This window comes from Oncorhynchus gorbuscha, linkage group LG08 (assembly GCF_021184085.1).
Source record: "Oncorhynchus gorbuscha isolate QuinsamMale2020 ecotype Even-year linkage group LG08, OgorEven_v1.0, whole genome shotgun sequence".
NCBI lineage: Eukaryota > Metazoa > Chordata > Actinopteri > Salmoniformes > Salmonidae > Oncorhynchus > Oncorhynchus gorbuscha.
The window spans coordinates 24,538,158-24,560,967 of NC_060180.1; the positions used below are offsets into that span (position 1 = coordinate 24,538,158).

At 43.0% G+C, this 22,810-nt stretch overlaps 1 protein-coding gene across 1 annotated transcript in view; it reads right to left on the reverse strand.

Annotated features, from left to right (window-relative positions):
• Window positions 1–22,810, reverse strand: part of LOC124041392 (serine/threonine-protein kinase 32C-like) — a 156,728-nt gene that overhangs the window by 12,233 nt on the left and 121,685 nt on the right. Inside the window, exons 5-11 of the mRNA XM_046358913.1 lie at window positions 15,221–15,258; window positions 14,060–14,149; window positions 13,717–13,820; window positions 13,353–13,469; window positions 7,846–7,971; window positions 6,355–6,483; window positions 5,353–5,420 (exon numbers count right to left, since the gene is read on the reverse strand). Coding sequence (XP_046214869.1) covers window positions 5,353–5,420; window positions 6,355–6,483; window positions 7,846–7,971; window positions 13,353–13,469; window positions 13,717–13,820; window positions 14,060–14,149; window positions 15,221–15,258 — 672 coding nt within the window. The remainder of the gene's footprint in view (window positions 1–5,352; window positions 5,421–6,354; window positions 6,484–7,845; window positions 7,972–13,352; window positions 13,470–13,716; window positions 13,821–14,059; window positions 14,150–15,220; window positions 15,259–22,810) is intronic.

The window sequence follows — 22,810 nt, forward strand, 5'->3', positions numbered from 1 at the left end:
CTCATCTCCCTTACTAACTTTAAGTACCAGCTGTCAGAGCAGCTCATAGATCACTGCACCTGTACTTAGCCCATATGTAAATAGCCCATCCAACTACCTCATCCCCATATTGTAATTTATTGATTTATTTTGCTCCTTTGCACCCCAGTATCTCTACCTTCACATTCATCTTCTGCACATTTATCACTCCAGTGTTTAATTGCTATATTGTAATTATTTTGCCACTATGGCCTATTTATTGCCTTACCTTCCTTAATCCTACCTCATTTGCACACACTGTATATAGACTTTTTATATTGTATTATTGACTGTATGTTTGGTTATTCCATGTGTAACTGTGTGTTTGTGTTGCACTGCTTTGCTTTATATATATATATAATAATATATAATATATGCCATTTAGCAGACTTTTATCCAAAGCGACTTTGTCATGTTATCATTCTACGGGGTGGTCCAGGGGATCGAACCCACTGCCCTGGCGTTACAAGCGCCATGCTCTACCAACTGAGCTACAGAAGGACCACATCTTGGCCAGGTCGCAGTTGTAAATGAGAACGTGTTCTCAACTATCCTACCTGATTAAAAAATATGAAATAAATCAAATAAAACTTTACACAGAGATCTGCTGAACCAGATGAACAGAGAGATTTTCCACCCTCACCCGGATGCAATGGCCTACCCTGTGAGAGGTTAAATCTGGATGCGACAGGCCTGCTTCCAGGAGTCATTAAGACTATCCAGAGTGCTAAGAGCCCTTCTAGACACTCACCGTATGGAAATACGTTTTAGAGAAGTGGTTTGTCCAAAAATAGATAATTCCTTACCAATACTCGGTATCCAAGGTTTTATGCTTTCTGCTGGACCTTTTAGACAGAGGGGAGGCCTTTCTTCCACTGTTAAGACCTTGCCCCTATCCCGGCCTGTCATATAACCTTCAACAAGAACATGGTGGGAAAACACCCCACAGTATGTTGTTTTATTTTTTATTTTATTTAACTAGGCAAGTCAGTTAAGAACAAATTCTTATTTTCAATGACGGCCTAGGAACAGTGGGTTAACTGCCTGTTCAGGGGCAGAACGACAGATTTGTACCTTGGCAGCTCAGGGATTTGAACTTGCAACCTTTCTGTTACTAGTCCAACACTCTAACCACTAGGCTACCCTGCCGCCCCAGGGGGTTATGAAGGGGGTGCCTTGCATACGACCAGTTACCAAGCTTTTACTCCTGGCAAGGGAATATCTTGTGCTTGAGGCTTTCATAGCCTTTTGTGCCGCAGGAAAGCGTATTGTTGAAATTCAGTTGAAGTCGGAAGTTTACATACATTTACATTTAAACTCAGTTTTTCAATTCCTGACATTTAGTCCTAGTAAAAATTCCTTGTCTTAGGTCAGTTAGGATCACCACTTTAATTTTAAGAATGCGAAATGTCAGAATAATAGTAGAGAGAATGATTTATTTCAGCTTCCATTTCTTTCATCGCATTTCCGGTGGGTCAGAAGTTTACATACACTCAATTAGTATTTGGTAGCATTGCCTTTAAATTGTTTAACTTGGGGTCAAACGTTTGGGTGAATTTTGGCCCATTCCTCCTGGCAGAGCTGGTGTAACCGTGTCAGGTTTGTAGGCCTCCTTGCTCGCACACCCTTTTTCAGTTCTGCCCACAAATGTTTGATACGATTGAGGTCAGGGCTTTGTGATGGCCACTCCAATACCTTGACTTTGTTGTCCTTAAAACATTTTGCCACAATTTTGGAAGTATGCTTGGTGTCATTGTGCTTTTGGAAGACCCATTTGCGACCAAGCTTTAACTTCCTGACTGATGTCTTGAGATGTTGATTTAATATATCCACAATTTTCCTCTCTCAGGATGCCATCTATTTTATGAAGTGCACCAGTCCCTCCTGCAGCAAAGCACCTCCACAACCTGATGCTGCCACCCCCGTGCTTCACGGTTGGGATGGTGTTCTTCGGCTTGTTAGCCTCCCCCTTTTTCCTCCAAACATAACAATGGTCATTATGGCCAAACAGTTCTATTTTTGTTTCATCAGACCAGAGGACAAAAGTATGATTTTCATCCCCATGTGCAGTTGCAAACCTTATTCTGGCTTTTTTATGGCAGTAATGGAGCAGTGGCTTCTTCCTTGCTGGGCAGCCTTTCAGTTTATATCGATATAGGACTCATTTTACTGTGGATATAGATACTTTTGTACCTGTTTCTTCCAGCATCTTCACAAGGTCCTTTGCTGTTGTTCTGGGATTGATTTGCACTTTTCGCACCAAAGTACATTCATCTCTAGGAGACAGAACGCGTCTCCTTCCTGAGCAGTATGACAGCTGCGTGGTCCCATGGTGTTTATATCCTTGCATACTACCTTCAGGAGTTTGGGCATTACTCCCAAGGATGAACCAGACTTGTGGAGATCTGCAATTGTTTTCTGAGGTCTTGCCTGATTTCTTTTGATTTTCCCATGATGTCAAGCAAAGAGACACTGAGTTTGAAGGTAGACCTTGAAATGCATCTACAGGTACATCTCCAATTGACTCAAATGATGTCAATTAGCCCAGCAGAATCTTCTAAAGCCATGGCATAATTTTCTGGGATTTTCCAATCTGTTTAAAGGCACAGTCAACTTAGTGTATGTAAACTTCTGACCCACTGGAATTGTGATACAGTGACTTTTAAGTGAAATAATCTGTATGTAAACAATTGTAGGTAAAATTACTTGTGTCATGCACAAAGTAGATGTCCTAACCGACTTGCCAAAACTATAGTTTGTTAACAAGAAATGTGTGGAGTGGTTGAAAAACGAGTTTGAATGACTTCAACCTAAGTGCATGTAAACTTCCGACTTCAACTGTATATCTCTTCTTTACGACGCCATTACTGGTCTCCCTTACATCCGCAAAGCCAGTGGGTGAGCTATACGCACCGTCAGTTCACCATTCCTGCCTACAGTTTCCCTAGGGCTTTTCCCCCCTAGGTTACCTTGTTGCCCAACCCCGCTAAGGTTAGTGGCAATTACAATTGTCCCCCCTTATGCTTGTGGCTTTCCACCCGCCGCCTTTCCCATCAGAAATACAGTGTAGACATTGTAAATGTTGTAAATGACTTATGTAGCTGGAAACAGCTGATGTTTTATGGAATATCTACATAATCTAATTGATTATTAGAAAACCCTTATGCAATTATGTTAGCACAGCTGAAAACTGTTGTCCTGATTAAAGAAGCAATAAAACTGGCCTTCTTTAGACTAGTAGGGTATCTGGAACATCAGCATTTGTGGGTTCGATTACAGGCTCAAAACGACCAGAAACAAAGAACTTTGAAACTTGTCAGTCTATTCTTGTTCTGAGAAATGAAGGCTATTCCATGCGAGAAATTGCCAAGAAAAGGAAGATCTCGTACAACGCTGTGTACTACTCTCTTCACATAACAGCGCAAACTGGCCCTAACCAGAATAGAAAGAGGAGTGGGAGGCCTCATATACAGTGCCTTCAGAAAGTATACATACCCCTTGATTCATTCCAAATTTTGATGTGTTACAGCCTGAGTTAAAACATTTATTGCATAGATTTTCTTTCTCACCCATCTACACACAATACCCTAGATTGTATTACCTAATTTACATAAGTATTCACACCCGAGTCAATACTTTGTAGGAGTCTTTTTGGGTATGTCTAAGAGCTTTGCACACCTGGATTGTACAATATTTCCCCATTATTCTTTATAAAATTCTTCAAGCTGTGTCAAGTTGATTGTTGATCATTGTTATTCAATGTTGTTTTGGTAAACAACTCCAGTGTAGATTGGACTTTGTGTTTTAAGTTATTGTCCTACTGAAATGTGGATTTGTCTCTCAGTTGCTGTTGAAAAGCAGACTAAACCAGGTTTTCCTCTAGGATTATCCTAATAAAAACTCCCTAGTACAGGGCCTCCCGGGTGGCGCAGTGGTTAAGGGCGCTGTACTGCAACACCAGCTGTGCAACCAGAGACCCTGGTTTCGCGCACCAGCAGTGCACGCTAACCAAGGTTGCCAGGTGCACGGTGTTTCCTCCGACACATTGGTGCGGCTGGCTTCCGGGTTGGATGCGCACTGTGTGGGTTGGTTGGGTTGTGTAGCGGAGGACGCATGACTTTCAACCTTCGTCTCTCCCGAGCCCGTACGGGAGTTGTAGCGATGAGACAAGATAGTAGCTACTAAACAATTAAATTGGGGAGAAAAAAGGGGTACAAAAATAAAATTAATAATAATTAATAATAATACAAATAATACAAATTTAAAAAACTCCCTAGTACTTGCTGATGACAACACGATGCAGCCACCACCATACTTGAAAATATGAAGTGTGGTACTCAGTAACGTGTTGTGTTGGATTTGCCCAAAACATAACACTTTGTATTCAGGAAAAAGGTGCATTTCTTTGAAGGATTACTTAAGTACCTTGTTGCAAACAGGCTTCCTTCTTTTCACTCTGTCATTTAAGTTACAATGTTGTTGATCCATCCCCAGTTCTCATATCACAACAATTAAACCCCGTAACTGTTTTAAAATCACCATTGACCTTATAGTGAAGGAGCAGTTTCCTTCCTCTTCGGCAACTGAGTTAGGAACGATACGTAGTGACTGGGTGTAAGCTGAATTAATACTTAACCATGCTCAAATGGATATTCAGAGTCTGTTTTTTTTATACACATCTACAAATCGGTGTCCTTCTTTGAGGCATTGAAATAGCTCCCTGGTCTTTGTACTTGAATCAGTGCTTGAAATTCAATACTCAATTGAGGGACCTTACAGATAATTGTATGTTAACCACTATAATTGAATACAGAATGAGTCCATGAAACTTACTATTTGATTTGTTGAATACTTAGACATTTCAGCTTCACATTTGTTATTAATTTGAAAAATGTTCTTCAAACAACATTCCACTTCGACATTATGGGGTATTGTGTGTAGATCAGTGACACAAAATCTACATTTGATCAATTTTATATTAAGGCTTTAACAACAAAATGTGGAAAAAGTAAAGCAGTGTGAATCATTTCTGGCACTACAGAGCTAAGAATGATGTAATATTAATATGTTTTGTATTCGTCTCCCAGGTTCAGTAATTGGTTCTGCGTTTATATAATCTTAGTATATTATTATAGAGCTAACAATGCTTGGGTCAGGTGAAACAAACATTTATAAATATCTATTCACGTCGTGTGTGTCAGGTGTCATATAGTCCTTATGTAGGTGGTATCTCAGTCTCATGCATACCACTTTTAAAAAAAAGCATTCCACAAAGGTTTAACATGAATATGTTTTGATTCGTCACCAGGCGAAGGGTTTGGTTTGTGGTCTTACTTCTCGCGGTTGAAGATCATGAACTCTGACTGCACGACTTCAAGGCACTCCTGTAGGTAGTCGTTCTCCTGAGGGCAGTGAAGGAAAGAGAATAGCCATTATCATCACCACCCGCACAGGTCGACAATGATGAAGTACGAGATCAACCTCACCTCAATCAATCACCAGTGAGACCTGAAAGATGACAAACACCCCCTTCTTCCCTCTTTTAAATTACACCCAGTGATATGTTTGTGTGCTTTCCCTCAAATTGGTTGTTTGGCACAGGACAAAAATAGAAGCTCATATTTCCGAAAGCACTTGGAGGCATGACATCACCACTGATGGCTTCATAATTTAATCATCTAGGTAATAACTGAGCCCCCTCGCACACAAGAAGACTGCTCAGGCCCGGAGTAAGATGGGGGCCTATTGTTAGAAGATACAAGCTTTACTGCTTTTACAGCGCCCAGAGATCACTCTTGATAACACCGAAGGTCGACTTTAATAATGTGGTGCTCGTAATGAGGGGCTTGGCCAATGAAAACCCGGCACAGCTCATACATATGGATGGTCTAAAATCCACGTGAAATAATGGAAATAAATAATCACAGATAAGGTGGATTTCTTATAATACTGTAATCATGTAAGAAAATAACCGGCCTTTAAGACAAAAAGAGATTCATGATATTCATGAAATGAAGGGAGAAAAATAACAACTGGGGAAGAGGAGGCTACAGACTGCCCTCGGTGTAAACCAGATCTGCCACACTGTCCTAGCACTATTTAACATTTTTTGGGGCAACATAGAACATTTCTAATTGGACAAATTCAGGTAGTCCCTCCATGTTTCCTTCCATTTGGTTGACTTGTCTGTATTCTGTTTGTACATTGTCTATTGCTGGCAGCACCTATTCCCTAAGTCAAATTCTGGGTATGTGTTAAATGTACTTGGCGAATAAAGGGATTCTGATTAACATGACCCAGGTACAGTCAGTAGTGACTGGTTGATGTGACACTCACAGACTGGGAATCCTTGCTGGCTTCCCGTGACCTGTTTTTGGCCAGCCTCTTCTTCTTCTTGTGGAGGGGACGAGATTCTAGTATCATCTCCTCCAGCTCAAAGGTGGGGTCGCAATGCAGACGGCCCTTCTGTGGAACCAAGACACACACAGTACACTAATGAATAACTATATACCTAAATCCACGCACGCACGCACGCACGCACGCACGCACGCACACACACACACACACACACACACACACACACACACACACACACACACACACACACACACACACACACACACACACACACACACACACACACACACACACACACACACACACACACACACACACACACACACACACACACACACACACACACACACACACACACACACACACGCAAACACCACACACACAAAAACATATTACAGACTCCACAGCATGAATAAAATGGACTAGCATAGTTTATTGGCTACAATAGACTTATTATAGTTATTTATATGTATTTATTTCAGTACAGTGAAGTGCTTAACTTGCAAGCCCTAGCCAACAGTGCAGTATTCAATATAAAAAAGTAATAGTAATAAGAGAGGACGCTATTTATGGGTTGCACAACTGTCCCTCGGTCGTGTCGGTTGCCTTTGTTATCAACGATCTACAGACACCACAGCAGTATTGATGCTCAAAAGTAGAACCAGGGTTAATGACTGTTTAGTTTAAATTACACTATAGGGGCTTGGGATTACGATGCCATTGCTAAAGTAGACACATTTAGTAGGAAACAACTTTGCCATCATCACGTTGTCAATATACTTTAGACGGCTGGCAATGTTGTCATTAGCGAGCAAAGTTAATAAAAAATAGCTAGCAATGCTAATGTTAGCTAGCTAAAATCTGGAGGTCTACCCTTAATCTTAGCTAGCTAGCTAACGTTATAATGCATCTAAAGTCCATCTAAAGTCCATCATTTAAATGATGACAAAAGGTTTTCCTACTAATTATTTGCCTTCTTTTGAAATGTAATGTGTTTTCAAGCCACAGTAATGCACTTTAGACCAAATCTTCATCAGCGCCCAATGAGGATGCATTGAGTAGAATGCTGAGTTGAACATCCGTCCTAAAACGAACGTTCAAAACAATATTGTGACGCAAATTGCAACCCATGAATATACAACGTCAGTGCCAGTACCACATGTATAATGTGCAGGGATACTGGAGTATTAGAGGTAGATATGTACAGGGATTAAATAATAATAGAAATAATAACAGCGAAACAAATACTGGACATTTCACAGAATGTAACAAGTGTGAGAGACTGGATTATGTTTAAGACTACATGTGTACGTTTATGTGTCTGAATAAATGAACAAGATGAGATAATGTAGTAAATCTTATATACTGTATGTGTGAAGTGTGAATCAGTGTTTACAGTCCATAAAAAGGTGAAAACGCAGCACACTGCATTCTATGCTCCCATGTGATAGATTTACGGTCCATACTTACGTTAGGGACAAAGCCAGCCTCTATCTTCTTCTCGTACACAGCGTCCCAGTTGATGTCAGAGAGGTAGGGAGCCGTCTGCATGTGAGACAGGCTGGAGAAACGATGCTCTGGGTTCACCGTCAGCAGCTGGGAGACACACACACACAGATTATACTATACATCATTTAGTTCCATTAAAGTCTCAAACACTATCACCTCTACAGTATCCACTACATTACTTTCTAATTTCTCCGCAGGGATTAATGAAGTCGTATTGAATTGAAAAACCTTATGGCTTGTGACTAAACAGGTTGAATGTTAAAATCAGATCCAATAATCTAGGTAGTATCGACATTAGGGGGCACTCTTAAATCAGCCACAGTTTTACTGTACAGGGATCCACCCCGATTAGCATACATTTAATTAGATAAGGATTGAGATCATTGTCAGGGATACAATAAACTTGTATCAATAGTATTGTATCTACAATGAAGGGAAATCTAGGGTATTTACGAAACCCCGGTTCTATGATAATATGAGATAGACGTCTCACATATGGGGATTTGCTCTAGCAGATTCACGAAATGAAGAACCAAATCACAGCATCTTTTGGAGACAGGCGGGTAAAATTGGAGAAGAGGTGAGCCCCTCCCCGCCTTATAAGGCACAACTCCTCTGGTCCGCCTCTGGTCATTCTCAAGCACGCCTCTCATCCAAATGAAAGGAGGATGAAGGCACTCTTAATATAATTCCTTTATTTGTATGGCATTGTTCAATGGAAACAAAGTTTAAAAACTCATGCCTCTCTTCCTTGCGAGCATGGAAATGCAGTGAGTCATCTCACTCACATTATCACAAAACCTCTTGTGCCCAAGAGGTAACCATACCTTTGGTGGAATGAGCCCTCAGGCCCTCCCGGGGCTGTAAACAGGGCTGGGTAGGTTACTTTCTAAATGTAATTCGTTACAACTACTAGTTATAGATATGTTACTAGTTACGTCCAAAATTGTATTCAGTAAAGTTACTTTTGGATTACCCAAACTCAGTAAGATAAAGTGATAATTTTCAGTTACTTTTGAATTACTTTCCCTTTAAGAGGCATCAGAAGAAGACAAAAAGCATCCATCAAACACATTTGACATGTCATCATAGTGGTCTTGTACTTGCGGTCAGACTCGTTCAGGACGAACAAACTTAAATTTGTGCCTTTTTCCAATGCTGAACTGAATGTCATTGAGAAAACAGAAAGGTGTCATAATGTATCTTGAATATAAAAGTATCCCAAAAGTAATCATCTAGTTTCTCAAAAGTATATGTAATCTGAATACAATATTTTTGCCTGTAACATAACTGATTACAAGAAAACGGTACCTGTTATCAGTTACTCTTCAACCCTGACTGCATACCCTTGCTATTATAAGGCAATACAATAGCAATATATATAATAATAATAATATATGCCATTTAGCAGACGCTTTTATCCAAAGCGACTTACAGTTATGTGTGCATACATTCTACGTATGGGTGGTCCCGGGAATCGAACCCACTACCCTGGCGTTACAAGCGCCATGCTCTACCAACTGAGCTACAGAAGGACCAGCCTCCACTGTCCAATGGGATAGCTGTTGACAAGAGAGGGGCCCACTCGAAGAGTTGGTCACTCTTTCGACATGCTCTCGTTCTTTCAAAGCATTGGACATAAATGGTGGAGACGCTCTTCTCCCGTAGAAGTGAAAGGTGGCTGCTGGAAAGCCATAAGCTCTAAGAAGAGACCATTTTAATTGCCTCTGACCTTAGGCATAAAGGCGGGGATGGGTAACAATGTTACCTTGGATAACACTGGGGCAAACTGTAGGCACGAATGGTGGACTGACAAATCATGCAGGTCACTCACTTGCTTTGCTGATGTAAGGTCAGTCACTAAAGCTGTTTTAAAGGAGAGATATTTCATCTCCACAGTATCCAGCGGCTTAAAAGGCTGCTGCAAAATTGCCTCAAGCACAATAGACAGGTCCTAAGATGGTGCCAAAGGCTTGGAAACTGGGCAGAAGCAACGCGCTCCCTTCAAAAAAACGATATAACCGAGGGCGTATCCCTACTATGTTAGGTTGTTATGTTATGTTGTCCAAGCCTATATGACAGGCCGAGATAGCAGTTAAATAGACCTTAACCAGTGGAAAATGAAAATGTCTTCCCTCTGCCTAAAATGTCCTGCAAGAAGCATAAAACCTTGGATACTGAGCATCGGTAAGGAATTATCTGAAGGCTATTGTTCACACCACTTCTCAAAAACGCACAACTTGTTTCCATACAGTGAGCGTGTCGAAGAGGCCCTTGAACTCTGGATAGTCTCAATGATTCCGATTGGCAAGCCTGTCGCATCCTCTCACGGGCCAGGCCCAGAGGGCCATAATTTCTGGGTGAGGGTGGAAAACATCTTTATTCACTTTGGGTCAAAAGATCCTAATAGTAGCAGCCTGGGCTTATTGTAAAGCAGGAGAGTAGAGCTTCCATGGCCATCAAGTGGCCATCGAGAGGAGGGATAAGCCTTGTTCCCTCACTCTGTCCAGAGTGGGGAGTATCAAGCAGAGAGGAGGAAAAGCGTAAATCATCACCCTTGGCCAAGGAGGTGTCAGTGGGTCCAACCCCAGTGGTGCATCTCCTGCTAGGAACAACGGACAGTGTGTGTGTCTTTGTTCGATGCGAAGAGATCTACAGTGACTAGATCGTGTATCTCCCAGATCTGGTTCACCACCTGGGGATGGAGTCTCCAATCCCCGTAAAGTGGATTCCCTCTGGACAATAAGTCTACTCCTACATTCAGTACACCCAGGAAATGAGTTGCGCATAATGGGAAGAGGTGAGCTCTCTTCTATTCTCAGTAGTCCTAGCGGTACAACTGAGATGGGGGACGCAATCAATCCCAGCACTCAGAGGCAGGTTTTGAGCGTGACCAAGTGGGAGAGGGAGAGGCACGTGATGTGGTTGTCCAATAGCGTAGCCCGATGAAAGAGAGAATCCTTGCCTGACAACTCAAACTGAATTAATCTGCTGCTCTATCATTCGCTACATACTTCAGTCTGAGACTGAAGTTGTTTGTGGTGACGTCAAAATGAGCGGTGTTGTACAAAACAAAGTAATCAGTGATTTAGTCATCTCTAACCAATCAGAGTAATTAAAGCCAATGACGAATTTTCAGTCATCTTCTTCCATGATAATAGGCTAACGTTTGGCCGGTGAGATGGGTTAAAAGGGAAGTCATGTCGCATACAGCTTTCTCCTGTGTTGGGGCTGCTTCCACACACTTGCTGAACGTTTGTGGAGCTAGTGCTAGCCCGAAGGGGACAGTGAGGTAATCGCAGGCTGTGTCTTGAAAGGAAAATCTGAGAAACTTCCCGTGTGCTGGCAGAATACTTATGTGAAAATAAGCATTGAGTAACATCGCCTCGACGAATAGAGCGAGACAGCACTTTGAGCGTAAGAATACGAAACGTGTACTTTCTCAGATAGCTGTAGAAGTAGGTCCAGAATGGGGTGAATGATCATTTGTCTTTTTGCCTCAGGTGCTTGTGAATGTGCTGAAGGAGAGCTATGGCACAGGGGACACTTGGGGACAGGCCAAAACATGTAGTGACTTGTTTGCTGCCCCTCTCTACAGCTGGGAACGCACCCCTAGGTCAGGTGACCCTTCTTCCCAGGGGAATCAGGTGGATGGGACCTGGATGCGGTAGCAGCGAAGGACCACATCCCCCCACTGTCGGCCTCTGTAAGGGGAACCAAGTGGTGGGTTCGCAGCCTGCTGTGTCGGCTGGGGGTTTTGCATTGTGTTTTGCCCTCTAACTGCCACGAAAAATCCCTGGTGCCAGTGTGATGCCCTCTACCTGCCACGTAAAAACCCTGGTGCCAGTGTGATGCCCTCTCCCTGCCACGTAAAAACCCTGGTGCCAGTGTGATGCCCTCTACCTGCCACGTAAAAACCCTGGTGCCAGTGTGATGCTCTCTACCTTCCACGTAAAAACCCTGGTGCCAGTGTGTTGCCCTCTCCCTGCCATGAAAAAACCCTGGTGCCAGTGTGTTGCCCTCTCCCTGCCACGTAAAAACCCTGGTGCCAGTGTGTTGCCCTCTCCCTGCCATGCTAAAAACCCTGGTGCCAGTGTGTTGCCCTCTCCCTGCCATAAAAAAAAACCTGGTGCCAGTGTGTTGCCCTCTCCCTGGTGCCAGTGTGTTGCCCTCTCCCTGCCACGTAAAAACCCTGGTGCCAGTGTGTTGCCCTCTCCCTGCCACGTAAAAACCCTGGTGCCAGTGTGTTGCCCTCTCCCTGCCACGTAAAAACCCTGGTGCCAGTGTGTTGCCCTCTCCCTGCCACGTAAAAACCCTGGTGCCAGTGTGTTGGCCTCTCTACATCCGTCAATGGCTCCTCTAATGAATGTGCAACAGACACGTAAAACATCTGGAAGATGGAGGCGGAAATGCGCTCTGTCTTCCCAGGAAGAGAAGTGTCGGTCTGTGACGCAGCACTGGGCTTGATGTCATTGGCCAGTGACGGCTCAACTACCTGGGGCTTGCTTGTGACGCTAGCTACCACCGGAGACTGAGGAGTAGAAAACTATTTATACTCTAAGCAAAACTTTCCTCTTGGTCAGTACTCAACACTATCGACAGGAGCTGAGGTCCTATGTTCTGCAGCTTTAACCTCACGGTTTCGCCTGAGAACAGTTCAGTAGGAGACAGTGATCTAGTCGCACTGAGGAGAGCTTCTCCAACAGACGCTGTGATTGGTTCTTCAGTTAGTGAATGTTCTAGAGTGAATCCCCATTTGTGAGACATCGACACAATTATTTGAAATAGAACAGCTGTTAAGTTTCGCCGTGGGATAGCTTAACATAAACCTAGGAGAAATGATTTTGGGATGTAGTTCAGTTGCCATGTCAACCATATCTCTCCCACTCTGAAAATTCAGACGAGTCATTTCTCCCAGAGGGCTGGTTAGGTCCGTCTAGGTGGGGTTCAGACATGGTAATCGATCCGCAGCCAAGCGGAAGATACAGATGCCATCGCCCTGGAGCCTCGTTGGCTCTGACTGGAGCAGACACGCACAGATTAGAGAGTAGTCCCTCACTACTCTGACTCCCTGCCACTCCATTTGTCTCTCCTCGTCCTTATATCTCTAAATCTCTCCCTCTGTTCCCCTCGGCCTCAGGAAACTCTCCCTCCATCCACTTTCACCTCAACTACTTTTGTGAGCCCCCCCTCCCCCAATGTCTTCTGACCACTGACTCGACTCTCTACTCCACTGTAGACTTTCCCCTGACAACTCTCCCCTCTACAGCAGCCCATCTCTCCACTTCTGCCCCTCATCTCCTCTCCTCACTTTTACTCTCCTTTCCTCTGCTCACCGCTCTTCTTGGACCCCAGTAAGACTAGCTGTTGCTATTGGCATCGACTAATGGGGATTGTAATAAATCAAACATCGAAATCCCCTCCGCTCATCTTTCTCCTTCCCCCTTCCACTTCCCCTCCCCACTTACCTTCCTCATGAGATGGACCAGATCCTTGGGCCAGGTGGAGTTGTACTGCACACTGACTGTACTGAAGAGCTGCATTAAAGACTCCACTGAGTTACTGGCATGGATCTCATAGGGCCTCTGACAGAGGGAGAGAGCGAGGGAAGGGGGAGAGAGGAAGAGAGAGTAAGAGAGAGAGGAAGAGAGAGGAAGAGAGAGATGGGGAGAGAGAGGAAGAGAGAGAGAGAGAGAGAGAGAGAGAGAGAGAGAGAGGGAAGAAAGCATAGACAGACTGAGAAATGGAAAGAAGATAGTATTAACCACCTACAGTAAGCTTCAGTTTTCGTTACTCAAGAACAGCTCCACTTCCCATAATGCCCTTCCTTACCCATCCACGCAGCACCTCAAAAACCGTCACGCCGAGTGACCACCAATCCACCTCAAAGGCATAACCCACCCCCCCGCTCACAAAGGACTGGAAGATCTCTGGGGCTGGAGGAGATACAACACAGACAGAGTCAGTCAGCTAGGCTACACCTACACGGGACCATCAAACACGAATGGATATTTACACAGTATGTTAGTGATACGGTTCCAGATCGGTCTCGTCATAGTCGTGACTAGGACCATAGGAGTTGGCAAGACAGTACAAACAGATCTGGGTCCAGGCTAGTGACAAAGGTTTCCAAGGGCTGAAGGAATAACAGGTATAACATTTTAAAAAGTCTTACCCATGTAGGGCTTGGTTCCAGCTAAGGCCGTGGCCCTCTCTCCATCCTTGATTATTGTAGCAACGTTGAAGTCTGTCAGGTGGGCGTGGCCTGGGAAGACAGCGCCCCTTAGAACTAAACTCAAATATACTGTAACACCACATCCATAAAACTCCCAAAAACATGTTTCTTTCTTTAAACAAAACGATCCAAAAGAAACTTAAAGCTACGGTATCTATTTTTGTCTGAAGTTGAGTAGGCATTCTCTCTTTATTGCCTGATGTAATCGAAATCAAATTTGTTGTCTCTGACTAACTTTGACTAACTAACTGACAAACAAAAACAAAACACAAATAGCTTTTAGTAAAAACATGATTCAGTGTGTCAACGAGACATTTGTTTGCCGGAGTCTGGTCTCCCCGCTGGCGACTCCACATATACCCGCTGGCGACAGGGTCAAGAATCCTGCCTCGGCCCTTACTCCCAGTCTCCCTCTGTATCTGTCTCCGTCTCTAATATAATAATATAATAATATATGCCATTTAGCAGACGCTTTTATCCAAAGCGACTTACGTAGAATGTATGCACACATGACTGTATGGGTGGTCCCGGGGATCGAACCCACTACCCTGGCGTTACAAGCGCCATGCTCTACCAACTGAGCTCTACCTTCTGCCTGTCACTGTCCTTAAAACAATAAAACACAGTACAAATATATATCTAAAAAAAGACTTGAAGCAGTCTGCCTGAGCATTTTACTGTAAGAGCTGATGTCTACAGACCACAGTAGTGAAGAGGACTAGTGTGTCCTTGTGCTTCTTTCTGCATGTCTTCAAAGCATGGTGGGGTGTGAGACACACATTCTGGCTATTCTGCATGAGTGCTGACCCCATTACCGTGGTGATACCTACAGTAACATCCTGCAGAGTCATGACTGTGCGTCCTATCTGTCACCTTGGACCATTTTCCTTCTCAGAAGCTCGCTTTACTGTACATAGGGACATTTTTCTCTTTCTCCTTCTCTACCCCACATACTGTACACATGCACATGAACAACAATGTCACTCAAATGGCCTACACGAGCCTTCAGAAAGCATGTGACAAAGGTAAAACACACACACACACATCGTAAACATCTAATGAGTACAAGATAAAGTCATCTCAAAGAAGAGGCATTCTCACCTTGCTCATCTAACAAGATGTTGTCTGGTTTGATATCCCTGTGAGATAGAAACAGAGAGAAACACAGAAATCATTGTCTAAGAATATGGAACTGCATGTTTGTGGAACAGAATGGGTAGCTGTAAGTGTTACATGTGTGTGGAACAGAATGGGTAGCTGTAAGTGTTACATGTGTGTGGAACAGAATGGGTAGCTGTAAGTGTTACATGTGTGTGGAACAGAATGGGTAGCTGTAAGTGTTACATGTGTGTGGAACAGAATGGGTAGCTGTAAGTGTTGCATGTGTGTGGAACAGAATGGGTAGCTGTAAGTGTTACATGTGTGTGGAACAGAATGGGTAGCTGTAAGTGTTACATGTGTGTGGAACAGAATGGGTAGCTGTAAGTGTTGCATGTGTGTGGAACAGAATGGGTAGCTGTAAGTGTTACATGTGTGTGGAACAGAATGGGTAGCTGTAAGTGTTACATGTGTGTGGAACAGAATGGGTAGCTGTAAGTGTTACATGTGTGTGGAACAGAATGGGTAGCTGTAAGTGTTGAGGCTTGTAAGTATTGCCTGGGTTGTTCAACAAAGAGAGATGCTTTTGGGGGCGTATAATGCTGTTAAGAAAAACCTTTTATTTCACCAAATGTTTATATTCTGACATAAAGAGAGCATGTTCCACTTAATATATATATATTTTTTAAAAGAGGTGAAATTAAGAAAAATGTTACAAGGTTTACCATTGATTATTTCATTTTAAATCAGCCATAGCTCCCCTTGTGACAGGGGGAATGGAAGTGCAGCAAGGAGAGGCAATTGAATGAAAGCTTAACACTTTTTTTTTTTTTTTTATTAACTCTTTTCTAGACCATCTACTATGGGTAACAGGGGTGACATGTTATGGTCGACTCTCTCAGTTTTCTACCACAAAACACCAGAAAATGCTCACCTGCTTTCTCACTATGATTTGAATGTTCAATGTTTCTTTTGAAAAAAATCATTTAAAAAGGAATAGTTTCACCATATTCAAATTATAGTTCAGTCTATGTGACAGGGTTGACCTTAAAATGAGGGACAAATAACGATCTACAGAAATGACTTTGTCAAAGCAACAAAATAACCTGGGCTTGACAATCATGGTGAAAACGTCAAATGGGGTTAAATGGGGTCAAATGTTCCTAGAAAAAGTGACGTGGGACATTTCCTTATTCATAAGAAAAATCAGATTCATTACATTTTCCATGTTGTTTATCTTAAAGCTAGGGCACTGCATTTAATATAACAAGCTTTTAAAATTAAACATTGGAACGACCAACCTGTGTGTGTATTACGTATGTGACTGTGTGCCGATGTGTGTGCGTATGCCCATGTACTGTTCCCTACACCACTATATTCGACATGGATGAATGGGAACATTGGGAACATGGCAATTTCCAATCCCAACGCCAGGGAGGCACTCCCAGGTTTTCTCCACACATGCTTTTTTATGTGGGGCACCAATGCAGTGGAAACCAACATAAACAACAATACCTTGGTGTTAACCCACATGCACAGCCCCCTCCAAGCCCACAGCCAATTAACAGAGCCAACCCCGCTTATTTAATTATGCAGCCTGTCACGAAAGTGTGAATAATACATTTAGTCCACATAGAGAGTCTCATACGCTACACTAACATGATATCAGGCTACAGTACGTCTTTTTTAACTGGTGTTTTCCTTAAGAGGTTTAATGGAAATGTGATCGCAAACCCAAGCCATTTAGTCCACAGAGTCTGTGTCTCAAAACCTACACTGATTTAAAAAGTAATGTATGCACAAAGGCTATGCTATACCAAGAAGGAAGTCTCTATGTTAACTGGTGTATTTCTCAAGAGATTTCAATGGAAATGTACGGGAGGAACTCAAATATGAAAGCCTCTACACCGCCACAGTGGTTATTTGATGCAAAATCAGCTCATACACTTCACTAAAGTAACATTCCTGTTAGCACTGACCCACTGGGAACACACTGGTAGAATCAATGCTTCCAGGTCATTTCAATGGGGAAAAAAACGAAATTACGTTGAACCAACGCGGAATAAACGTTGACTTGACGTCTTTGCCCATTGGGGAGGCTATACTGTACCATAAAAGTACATCTCTATGTTAACTGGTGTATTTCTCAAGAGATTTCAATGGAAATGTATTCAATTCACGTGCTCTATGGCCATGGGAGAAATTCCAATATGAAACCCTCTGCCATCCCGCCACCATGGTTATTTGATGTAAAACCATGCAGAGCATTGCACATTTAACACACTTCTTCTTTGACGTGACTAGCAATGCAGTCAAACGGGTTTCCTAAGTATGGAATGGAAACTCCAGCAGCAGACGACTAACACGTTTGAGGTCTAATTCCACCTCTAAGGCCTTCACTATAGAAGAGGGAAGAGAAATCAATGTTCACTTTTTAGTTTTTCTTCAGTGCAGAAGAAGTAAAGAGAGGGGGGCCATTCTTGTGTTCTTTGGGGACTTTTTTTTGTTGCTTAGACTAATTCCACCTTCCTCAGGCATCATGGCAGCAGCAGACTGTTGCTAGGAGACACTTCTTCCCCCATTTAGTGCAACAAAATAATAGTATTCTCCTGTCGCAAACCCACAGCGTGGAACCAAAATGCAGAGCAGGAGATACAGATAACCAGGGATTGGATTAGGCCTCCTACAGCAGACACAACTGTGTCAGAGTCAGAAGTGTTGATGCCAGGATGAGAGAAAAAAAAACACACAGAGACTTGGGCAAACTCCCTAAATCTTCTACCGAATAACTTAATTGGTATTTAAATAATGGCAAAGCACATTTATCAAGTTGACAGGGTGAATTACTGTTTTAACTTGAGTTGAGGACAAGTGTGTGTTCATTCTAGTTGGAACTACAGTGCCATCAGACAGTGTTCCCACTCTTGTACTTTTTACACATTTCGTTGTGTCACAAAGTGGGATTAAATAGGTTTATTTTTTTACACAAAATACTCTAATGTCAAAGTGGAAGATAAATGTGAACATTTGTTAAAAAAAAAAAAGAAAAATAAAGCACTAATATATCTTCATTAGATAAGTATTCAACCCCCTGAGATATTTCATGTTAGAATCACCTCTGGCAGTGATTACAGCTGTGAGTCTTTCTGTGTAAGTCTCTAAGAGCTTTGCACACCTGGAATGTCGAATATTTTCACATTGTTCTTTTAAAAATTCTGTCAAGTTGGTTGTTGATCATTGCTAGACAGCCATTTTCAAGTCTTGCATAGATTTTCAAGGCAAATTTAAGTCAAAACTGGATCTGGGCCACTTTCAATGTCGTCATGATGTATATATGGCCTTATGTTTTAGGTTATTGTCCTGCTGAAAGGTGAATTTGTCTCCCAGTGTCTGTTGGAAAGCAGACTGAGCCAGATTTTCCCCTAGGATTTTGCCTGTGCTTAGCTAAATTCCATTTATCACAAACAGGATTCCATTATCACAAACAGGATGCATGTTTTGGAATATGTTTTATTATGTACAGGCTTCCTTCTTTTCACTCTGTCATTTAGGTTAGTATTCTGGAGTAATTACAATGTTGTTGATCCATCCTCACATCACAGCCATTAAACTCTAACTGTTATAAAGTCACCATTGGCCTCATGGGGAAATCCCTGAGTGGTTTCCTTACTCTCTGGCAACTGAATTAGGAAGGACGCCTGTATCTTTGTAGTAACTCGGTGTATTGATACACCATTCAAAGTGTTATTAATAACTTCACCATCCTCAAAGTGATAGTCAATGTCTGCTTTTAATTTTTTTTAACCCATTTCCCAATAGGTGCCCTTTGTGAGGCATTGGAAAACCTCCCTGGATCTGTTTTTGAATTTCACTGCTCAACTGGGGGGGGGGGGGGGGGGAGTACAGTGATGAGATAGTCGTTCAAAAATTATGTTAATGCAACTTAATTAGGTTACTTCATAAGCACATGTTTACTTTGCCATGACAAAGGGGTTGAAGATTATTCACTTATTCCCTCAGCTTGTAAACATTTAGAAAAACATAATGGGGTATTGTGTGTAGGCCAGTGACAGAAAAAAATTAAATGGAATCAATTTTAAATTCAGGCTGTAACACAACAAAATGTGGAAAAAGTCAAGGCTTCTGAAGGCACAGTACATGATTGCTCAATGGCACAAATGCACAAACACACTCACCAGTACGCACACACCCAGATATTTATTTTGCACTTTAGAGGAGCAATTTGCTAAAACGAGCTTTGGAGTTAAAGGTTAAAACATCGAGGCCAAATGGTTAAAACATTTTGAGTGGAGTTTGTGGTCTACAGGGACCTAAACACTTTCATTTACAGCACCAACACTTTGCCCTGTGCTCAGCACTTTCAACAAAAGCTCACAACTGCAAGTCATACCATGCTGAAGAAGATTGATTTTAACAACTGCAGCAATATAGAAAAGCCTTCATTAAAAAGGGATTGCCCAGGTCCTTATAGAAAGAATACTATTCAGCAAACAACAGACTGTTGGACAAACAAATCGGCTACTAAAGCCATTTTAGTTTCATAATCCGATGGATAAAAACCACTGCCCAGTGATATACTAGTGAATTCAAAAGGTGTGGCTTTTCTTCCAACGAGCACCACATATTGGAGCCGACATCATTAGACCCAGAGCACAGGTTTTCCAGTACTGCAGTGCGGTGAGTATCTCCTGTAGCCATCAGGCCACACATTAGGTGTCAGAGCTGGGAGAGTGAAAAGGACGATGCAGGACTGCCCGTTCTGCCCGGGGACACTCAAGACAGATGAGAAAAGGATGATGATGAATCATTACACCCCTTAACACAGGGGATTCATCTCCTTTCGGGCATGATGGTGAGGAGATGTCTGTGTCTGAAACAGGGAGTAGAAGAGGGAGGCCCAGGAGTCCCAGACATGTCACCCAGGATAGGAGTAATCAGGGAGGTACGTACAACTAAAAGCAGACAAGCAGTGATCCCCTGCTGGGTGTCAGCGAATGATGGCTGTTTACGCCATTTCAGAAAATGATCAGAAAATTCTGGTCAGAGTGACCGGAATGTCGCTCTCTGCTTTTAACACAAGAAGCACAGAGGCAGTATTTTGACTGCATATTCATTTAAAATGTTAATATCTCTGCAATTGTTTAAGTCATGCCCCCCCCCCCTCTATCTTTGACTTTCGCTAAATAATTATATTTAACATACATATGTTTTTATATCAGAAACATCATGTGTTAAAGCTGTTTTAAGAGGACATCATTTTCACCCAATGCCAAAAAGTGACTTTTTCATAATCCTCCTACAGAGGCTCATTCAGGTAAGACGAGCAGACAGAGCCGATTCGGAGGTTTCCAACTATCACTTTTTCCAAGAATAATCACTGTTCCTTTGCGGTCCATACATGAGCACTCGCCAGCAATTTTCAAGTTTTATTGTCACGTGCACAAGTACAGTGAAATGCCTTTCTTGCAAACTCTTTCCCAACAATGCAATTATCAATATCAGTCGTACTATAAATAAAGTACAGTAGAACAAAAACCATGCGAGAAATAGAAATAAGAAGAACACGAGAAAGTAAGTAAACTAAGTGGTCAGTTCCAGGGTCAGTGGCAATACAATATTAACAAAGTGCAGGGATACTGGAGTGGTAGAGGTAGATATGTAAAAGGGGGAAAGTTGACTAGACATCAGGAGCATATATGATGATCGTATGTGAGTGTGCGTGTGTTTAGTCACTATTCTTTATTTCATTTAAACCTTTAACTAGGCAAGTCAGTTAAGAACACATTTTTATTTACAATGACGGCCTACCCCGGCCAACGCTGAGCCAATTGTGCGCTGCCCTATGGGACTCCCAAACACGGCCAGATGTGATACAGCCTGGATTCGAACCAGAGACTGTAGTAACGCATCTTGCACTGAGATGCAGTGCCTGAGACCGCTGCGCCACTCAGGAGCCCAGGGAGTATGAATGTGTGTGCATGTTGTGTGTGTGAGCAAATTAAGTGAGTATGTGTGAGTGTGCTGGAGTGTCAGTGTGTGCAAGTCCTGTGAGAGTTCATAGAGTAAGTGTGAAAATAAAGTAAAACAGTCAATGCAGATAGTCCATGTAGCCATTCTGTTAGCTATTTAGCAGTCTTATGGCTTGGGGATAGAAGCTGTTCAGGCACCTGTTGGTGTCAGACTTGTTGCTCCCGTACCGCATGTCATGTGGAAGCAGAGAGTACAGTTTATGGGCTTGGGTGGATGGAGTCTAACAATTTTCCAGGCCTTCCTTTCACAACGCCTGATATAGAGGTCCTGGATCGCAAGGAGCTCGGCCCCGTGATGTACTGGTCTAGCCGCACTACCCTCTCTAGTGCTATGCATTCGAGGGTGGTGCAGTTGCCATACTAAGCAGTGATGCAGCCAGTCAAGATGCTCTCAATGGTGCAGTCACCTCCCCGTTTCCTGTAGTCATTATCGCCAGTGATCAGGCCTATCACCGTTGCGTCGTCAGCAAACTTGATGATGGTGTTGGAGTTGTGCGTGGCTACGCAGTCGTGGGTAAACACAAGAGTGGACTAAGCACACACCCCTGTGGGTCCCCCGTGTTGAGGATCAGCGTGGCGGAGGTGATGCTGCCTACCCTCAATACCTGGGGTCAGCCCATCAAGAAGTCCAGGATGGTGACGAGCTTGGAGGGGACTATGGTGTTGAACGCTGAACTGTAGTCAATGAACAGCATTCTCACAAAGGTATTCCTCTAATCTAGGTGGTTGAGGGCAGTGTGGAGTGCAATTGAGATTGCATCATCTATGGCTCTGTTGTGGAAGTATGCTTGGAGTGTGTCTAGGATGTCTGGGATGACAGAGTTGATGTGTACCACAACCAGCCTTTCAAAGCGCTTCATTATTACAGATGTGAGTGCTACAGAGCTGTAGTCATTCTGGCAGGTATCCTTAGAGTTCTTGGGAACAGGAATGGTGGTTGTCAGCTTGAGACGTGGGGATTATAGACTGGGACAAGAGAGGTTGAAAATAACCATGAATATTCTTGCCAGCTATTCTGCACAAACATTGAGAATACACCCTGGAATAGTTCGGCCCCGTGGCCTTGTGAGCGCCGGCGGGGGCCCTCATGCACAGCTTGGTGTTGTATTTTGCCGAAGTGAGATTGTTTAGTAGAAAGGCACTGTTGGGCATATCACGGCTGGGTCTTCCTTTGTAATCCATCATGCCACATGCGGTGGGTGTCAGAGCCTGTATAATAGGATTCCACCTTATTCCTTCTGTCCTTTTGCTAGTTTGAAACCTCTGCAGCGGTCGTAACAGGAGTTGATTGTGTCCTCAGCCGTAGGCTCGGGGGTTGGCAGTGATAGCCCTCTGAACCGTAAGCCTGGTCTTTATCTTAGTGCCAACCTCTGTGTTAATCCAGGGCTTTTGATTGGGGAAGCAGCAAAACTTCACTATGGGGACAACATCAGAGGTGCATTTCCTAATGAAGCCGGTGACGGAGGTGGTTAGCTCGTCAATGTTATCAGAGGAGTTCCAGGAAATATTCCAGTCAGCTCTAACAAAGCAGTCCTGTAGTATA